General features: G+C 35.1%; 1 protein-coding gene across 2 annotated transcripts in view; it reads right to left on the bottom strand.

Annotated features, from left to right (window-relative positions):
- Positions 1-3411: 3411 nt before the first annotated feature.
- Positions 3412-6135, bottom strand: part of SLC25A21 (solute carrier family 25 member 21) — a 241774-nt gene continuing 239050 nt past the window's right edge. For both annotated transcript variants that reach the window (XM_053981180.1, XM_053981181.1), the window contains one exon: positions 3412-5193. In XM_053981180.1, the coding sequence (XP_053837155.1) occupies positions 5123-5193 (71 nt within the window). In that variant the 3' untranslated portion in view covers positions 3412-5122. The remainder of the gene's footprint in view (positions 5194-6135) is intronic.

Raw genomic sequence — 6135 nt, 5'->3', positions numbered from 1 at the left:
TGAGCTCGCTGGCTCCTCAGCCCCTGAGCCCAGCTCACGGAGTGCTCGCTTCATGCTGGCCACACCTGGCATTTCTCCTCATGACTTGTCTCCCCTAAGGCTTTCGGGATTAAAGAGCTGAAGACAACATCAGAAACTGAAAGAAGTGTGGTGTTGTGCTCTTAAAGACTTTCTGTCCCTCAAAGGGCTCGTGGAGCCTTGTTCCACTCTCTCCTGGTCAAACCACACATATTTATTCTTAATCATCACAAACTTTCTAAATGTGCAATTGTTATTAAGATTTGTGCAAAAATCAATAAAGAAAGATCACCACAGAAAATTCTGCTACGCCTTGAATCAGCAAAGGTGGCTGAATGGGAAGTGTTTGCCAAATGCCTAGAGAACAACCATTTAATTGATGAGATTATACAATCCACTGTTATTATGAGGTCCTTTATTGTTGTTTTATTGGGTTTTGGTAATCAAATATAGAATGAAGGCAAAAGGTGGCTTTCAGATCCTTCTGGCATGTTGCCATTGTCAGGCAGTAGTAAGATATTTGTGATTTTATCCATTTGTAAATAGAGGCTTTTGACAGCATTTGTTTTCACCTTCCAGTACATTTCTTACCTTTTTCTTTTTTTCTTTTTCTTTTTTTTTTTTTTTTAAGTTCAGATGATTTCTAGTTATGTTCTATGGCTTTGCATGGTGGGGTGATAGGTGGTGAGGTTTAGGTGGGGTTTTTGGTCATGTTTTTGTGCTTACAGTGGAGGCTTCAACATCTTATGAGATAGTTATTTCTTTGGCAGAAGAGTCAAAGGCAGAAATCCAGCTAAGTAACTCTCCAGTTCTACCCAGCCTCCCAGATTCATGAAACATCACATTCATATGAAGTGTACAAACAGAAATGGGTGGAAAATACCTGAATAAAACAGAAAACTGTAGAGGAAAATTTATGTTAGTGTGCAACCTATGCAGAGATACTTTAAAAGCCCTATCAGTCAAAAACTCCACTGAGAAACAGAATTGTCCCATCATTCTCAGCTCACTTGTGTCCAGATTACGTTGTAATTTTTATAGAGGACCTTGTCTTTAATTTCTGCTTTAATGAATGTAAAGTATAGCTCTTGGTAAAGTTTACATTATTGTTCTGAAGCATTTTTTTTTCCCTTATAGGTATACTGGTGGTGGTGCTACAAACAGAGATATTATTTAATATTAGCAAATTTCCTTTCTACATTTCTGTATGCAGTGGCAAGTACTCCATGCCAGTTATTTTGCTTTAAACTTTAATCCCAAGAGAGCTGACATTCTGATTTTTGAAAATTTACCTGTCTTCCTTGGGCAACAATAAAGTTCTGACTATTATTATGCTTTTCCCATGCTGTAGGTATGTTCAGAATATGAATGTGGAAAAAAAAGCCTGGTGTGACATTTCATATCCATCATAGACTATTAATATATTGTGTATTTTTAAAAGTGTTTTGCAATAACTTAAATTACTGTAGACATAGTTAAAGCAAAGGAGAAAATACTATTCTTCATATGTTTTTCTATCTGCATCCCATATTAAATACTAATTCAGCGGGAAAGTAAAATACATTTCCCTCTTAAAATATAGTTATCTTTTTGTGGATTTCCAGCTTTCATCACCAAGACAGCTGTGGGTAAATTTTCATAACAATCTAAGTAATCAATATTGAAAATCATACTGAAATATGGATGGATTTCTCTGGCTGCCGCCACCTTTGCTTCTTGCACTAAAAAATTGTTAACAGAATTGCATTCCTGTAAAGAACACAGATATTGTATTTTGGCCCCAAGGAAACAAAGATCTGATCTTGGATGTGATTAATTTTCTTCAGCCTCAAAGGTATCCAACAGCTGTTTAGCTTTAATGAGATGCTGAAACCCTTGTCATTCTTTTTCAAGAATGTTTCTTTGAAACCACTAAAGTTAAAGAGCACACAAGTGCATTTCCACTCTGCCATACTGTTAGTGACATGATGGAGTCTGCCTTTATGCTGTCATAGCTGAAATAAGATGAGCCTTAACACCATGAAAAAGAAATCACTTTAATACTAGACAAGCTCTTCACTGAAGACAAAATGGCGGAAAAAAGATAAGAAAAAGATCGTAAGTAGATAAGTGATTAAGTTGGCAAGAGGATTTTAGCTTTCAACTCAGTTGTTCTATTGGATTACAGAATTTTTGAATGAGTCTACCTATTGTTTTCCATAGAACTCAAACAAGGGGTACCAAAGGGAAAAGAAAACAAAAAACTAAGGAAGAGAAACTTTTCAAAGCACAGCTTTTTTGAGCTTCAAGACTTTGCAAACCTGTAACAAAGTGTGCCTGTGTTAAAAGTTTTCCAAATTTTCTTGAGTAACATGAGGTCATTTCTGGAATAAAAGTTGTCTTTCCTGACACTCCAGTGAGGAATTAGTGTGTTTTGGGAGACAGAGCAACAGATCCTTAGCTTGTATCAGTTATTTTCATGATCTTTAGCTAAATCAGGATAATTTATAAACCAAGGACAGGACATTATGTTAATTATTCCTCCCATGGGATACACCATCATAAATCATTTTGTTTTGTGTTTGTTTAGGTATAGCTCTCCGCACATCTGCCTGCTGTACATGATACCTTACCCCTGAATGGGAAGTCAGTGGGGCTGCATGCAGAAAGTGTTGCTCAGAGTGAGCAAAATTGCCTGACCTTGGCTCTTGGTGAACTGCCTGTGATGGATTGTTTTGGTGTGAAGTTTCACAATTTTTTTTTTTTTTTTAAGTGTAAACCTACGATGTAGAATACTCCTTTGCCCAAGGACTATTTCACTACTTATACTCACGGGTAAACTTAAAACTGCAACATGTTCATTTATCACACAACTCAAAACCATTTTACATTAAATTAAAAAGAAAAATGGAATTGTTTCCTAAAAAAAAATAAAATAAATAAGGGTTAACTGCTGTCAAGTACCAGGGTATAAATCTGGAGTGAACCCACTGAGGTGGATGAATACTTTTGGGAAATAATCTGTATATGTGGGTGCAGAATTAAATTTTTTGACCTGAAAAGTCTACACTACATTCCCAGAGTGTTAAATGTTTCCAAAGAAATCAGTGAAGCCTAATAATACTCCCTTCAACCAAACTGTGTTTGCATGGTCCCAGTTCAGAAGATCTTTCAGAAGGTGTAAAACTGAATTTCAGCCCACATTACACGAGGAGTAATGGGGCATTGGGATGGCATGTTCATAGGCTAGTTTTCACATACCATGCTGTTTTCTGTTTTCAAATGTTTCTCCTTTTATCCAAGATCAGGCTGAGCTATTAACTGAAAAAAATCACGTTGGAAAGGATGTAAAACCAAAGGCTATATATGTATATACAGTATGTTTAAAACATTTTATTTTTATATTTTGAATGCTCTAAATTAATAAAAGACAAATTATAAAGCATTTTGCTTTAGTTTTTGAAATTATCTTAGTAGTGTCTTCTCTTTGGCCAAGTACTGATAATAAAATGCAACAACGAGGAACACTTGTCTTAAAACCATAAACTTTAACAGGGCTAATTTTATTGATTTTTAGCTATGAAATAGCATAAATATGAAAAGCCACCGTTGCCAAATTCAGGCAAAAGAGAGGCTTATTGAGCATGTTAATACAGGCATCCCTGAAAGCGCTGAAACCACATTTCTATTTTTAGCTTTTTGTTGCTTTTCCAAGGCATTAAAAGACTTGTGAGATGAGACTTCACATGTGAACTGCCATTTTCAAGTACCAATGCAGAAAGGTACCTCTTCAGCATTGCCAAGGTAAAGGTTTGTACCTCCTTCAGAGGAAGAACATTATTGTTAACAGAGTGAACGCAGTATGAAACTTTGCAAGATACATGCTCTTTTGACAACAAACCAAGTTAGATAATGAAGACATTTTTATATTTTTTAATGGAATAATGCATGATTTTAAGGAGATTTTAAAGAGAAAATCTGGAATGGCACAACTGCATGAACAAAAATGATGTCTTCAGTCAGCATAGCAGAATTTACTGTATTTCACAGAGTTGGAATGTCTAGTAAAAACACAAGTACATTTATATTTACAGTAACTGGGAAAAGCAAAAAATTTTAGCTTCACAGCAATGTTTTTTTATCTAAAGAAAGGTGCATTTCTTTGAGGCGTATGGCCAGCTACGTACAACTGCAGATGTGCTACCTTGTTTCACCATTCCATGATGGAAATGAAAGGCTAAAAGAGGCAGTCAGGGTGCACTGAGCATTTTTATCACAGGACAGTCCTTTTGGGATAGTATATCAAAGTGGATAAAAAATTTGCAGTAAAATTATGCCTAAAATTACTTTTTAGTAATATGCCTAAAATTACTTTTTTTTTTGTTATTTACTCATTTCTTCTATGAATCCCATGTTGGTTTGCTTTTTTATGCAACTTGATACATACTAATTACCTTCAGTATCTTCTTTGATCTGAATGAGATTTATATAATATATATGGCTAAGAACAAGTAGGATATTTAGCAGTATGCATGTTTTTAAGGTTATGGCTACTTGTGCTGTCCTTTTCTATCTGAACTCCCAAGAACCTGAAAATGCTGAAATCATACTGGGCTGAATTGAAACTGGACCCAAGACTGACTAAGAGTTGTAGAATACGGATAATTTTCTTAATGTGGAGTGAATGGAGCTGTCAGTTTACATTAGCTTAGTATCTGCCCCCCCAGGATTATTCCCTTTTTTCCTTTAAAATACCCTGAAAGTTTTAATCTTGCCATTTCAGCAGAAAATTTTTAAAAAAGTATATGATTACATAGGATGATTCTGTGTCAAGAAATTTCAGTTTGTCCTTTAAAAACTCACAGTCTTAAGTCTGCTTTATATTTTCTCTTGGTCCAGCGAAACAATGACAAATATCAAGTGCTATTTAATTATGCACTTACAGAAAAGCATGTACTTAAATGTTTTCTTGGATCACGACCTAGAGACCATATTTGTTTGGAACTGTACTAACATCAGTGCAATCTGAGGGCATTCAACACTGTAAAGGATAAGAATCACTTTTGCTTTATTATAGTGTATTTTAGAATGCATGTAATTTTAAAGAGTGCATTTTTCAGAAGTGCTACTTGTGATTAACTGCATCCTGAAGCCATGCATAAACGTATTCATAAACCAAAAGCATCACTGCGCCACCTGGAAGAAAAGATATTATTTTACTACATAGAAAATCCAGTATTTTCAAGATTTTATAGAACATTTCTAGTGCAACATAAACAAGAATATGGCAAAGCCTTATTTACAAAATGGATAAGTCTAATATTTCCTCAGTTCACTAAAATTCCACCAATTCATAAACCATACCAGTTTTACTTAATATTAGATCATAAAGTTGATGTAAATAGCTCGTATATTAAATCAAATTCACTCTCAGTGTGATTTTTCCTAATACTTTTTCAAGATTAATGTTTTTCTTTGTTCTTCTAAAAGTGAAACTTTTAGTCTGAATATATGTACATTTGTGTGCCTGTTTAACAAGATTTGGCCATGAAAGAGCAACTTGACTGGTGGAATGGCAAAAATTCATCTTCAGGATGATAAAAACACTTCCAGGTAAGAGTCAAGAGAGGCTTTTACCATGTCTAAAGCAGAGAATCAAGGTGGGGAAATGAGTATAATCTTTCCTGGTTACAAATCCACAGGTAAAGTTTTGATCTAATGAAATGGCATTATTTGCTAGAATTTGTAACAGTATAAAATCCCAGCTTGAAAGCCATAAAATATCTTTACTGTTAGTGAAGCCAGACTGTAACTGGGCTATATTACTGTGTGAGATAAAAAAAGGGAACATTTCAGAAGGTATATGTATAACTAAACACATAGAGAAGCTTCTAGTTGGAGAACATGGATAAAGAGAACCAGGCTGCATGAGTAAAAATAAATAATTTGTGAATGCCAGCACTGTGGCATATCTTCTTGCCTTTGCCTTTGCCTGTTGGTGCAGTTGGCAGCTTGGAGTGGCACCTCTAACAAATGAGGCTTCTGCTGAACCTGACTCACCTTTCTAGGGATAGGTTAAGACAACCAGGCACACAGAATTACTACATGAATTTCTCCATATCATTTATCCTAAGGAAC

This window comes from Vidua macroura, chromosome 6, assembly GCF_024509145.1.
Source record: "Vidua macroura isolate BioBank_ID:100142 chromosome 6, ASM2450914v1, whole genome shotgun sequence".
NCBI lineage: Eukaryota > Metazoa > Chordata > Aves > Passeriformes > Viduidae > Vidua > Vidua macroura.
Note: the sequence above shows the minus strand (reverse complement) of the source record. Positions and strands in the feature narration are given on the sequence as shown.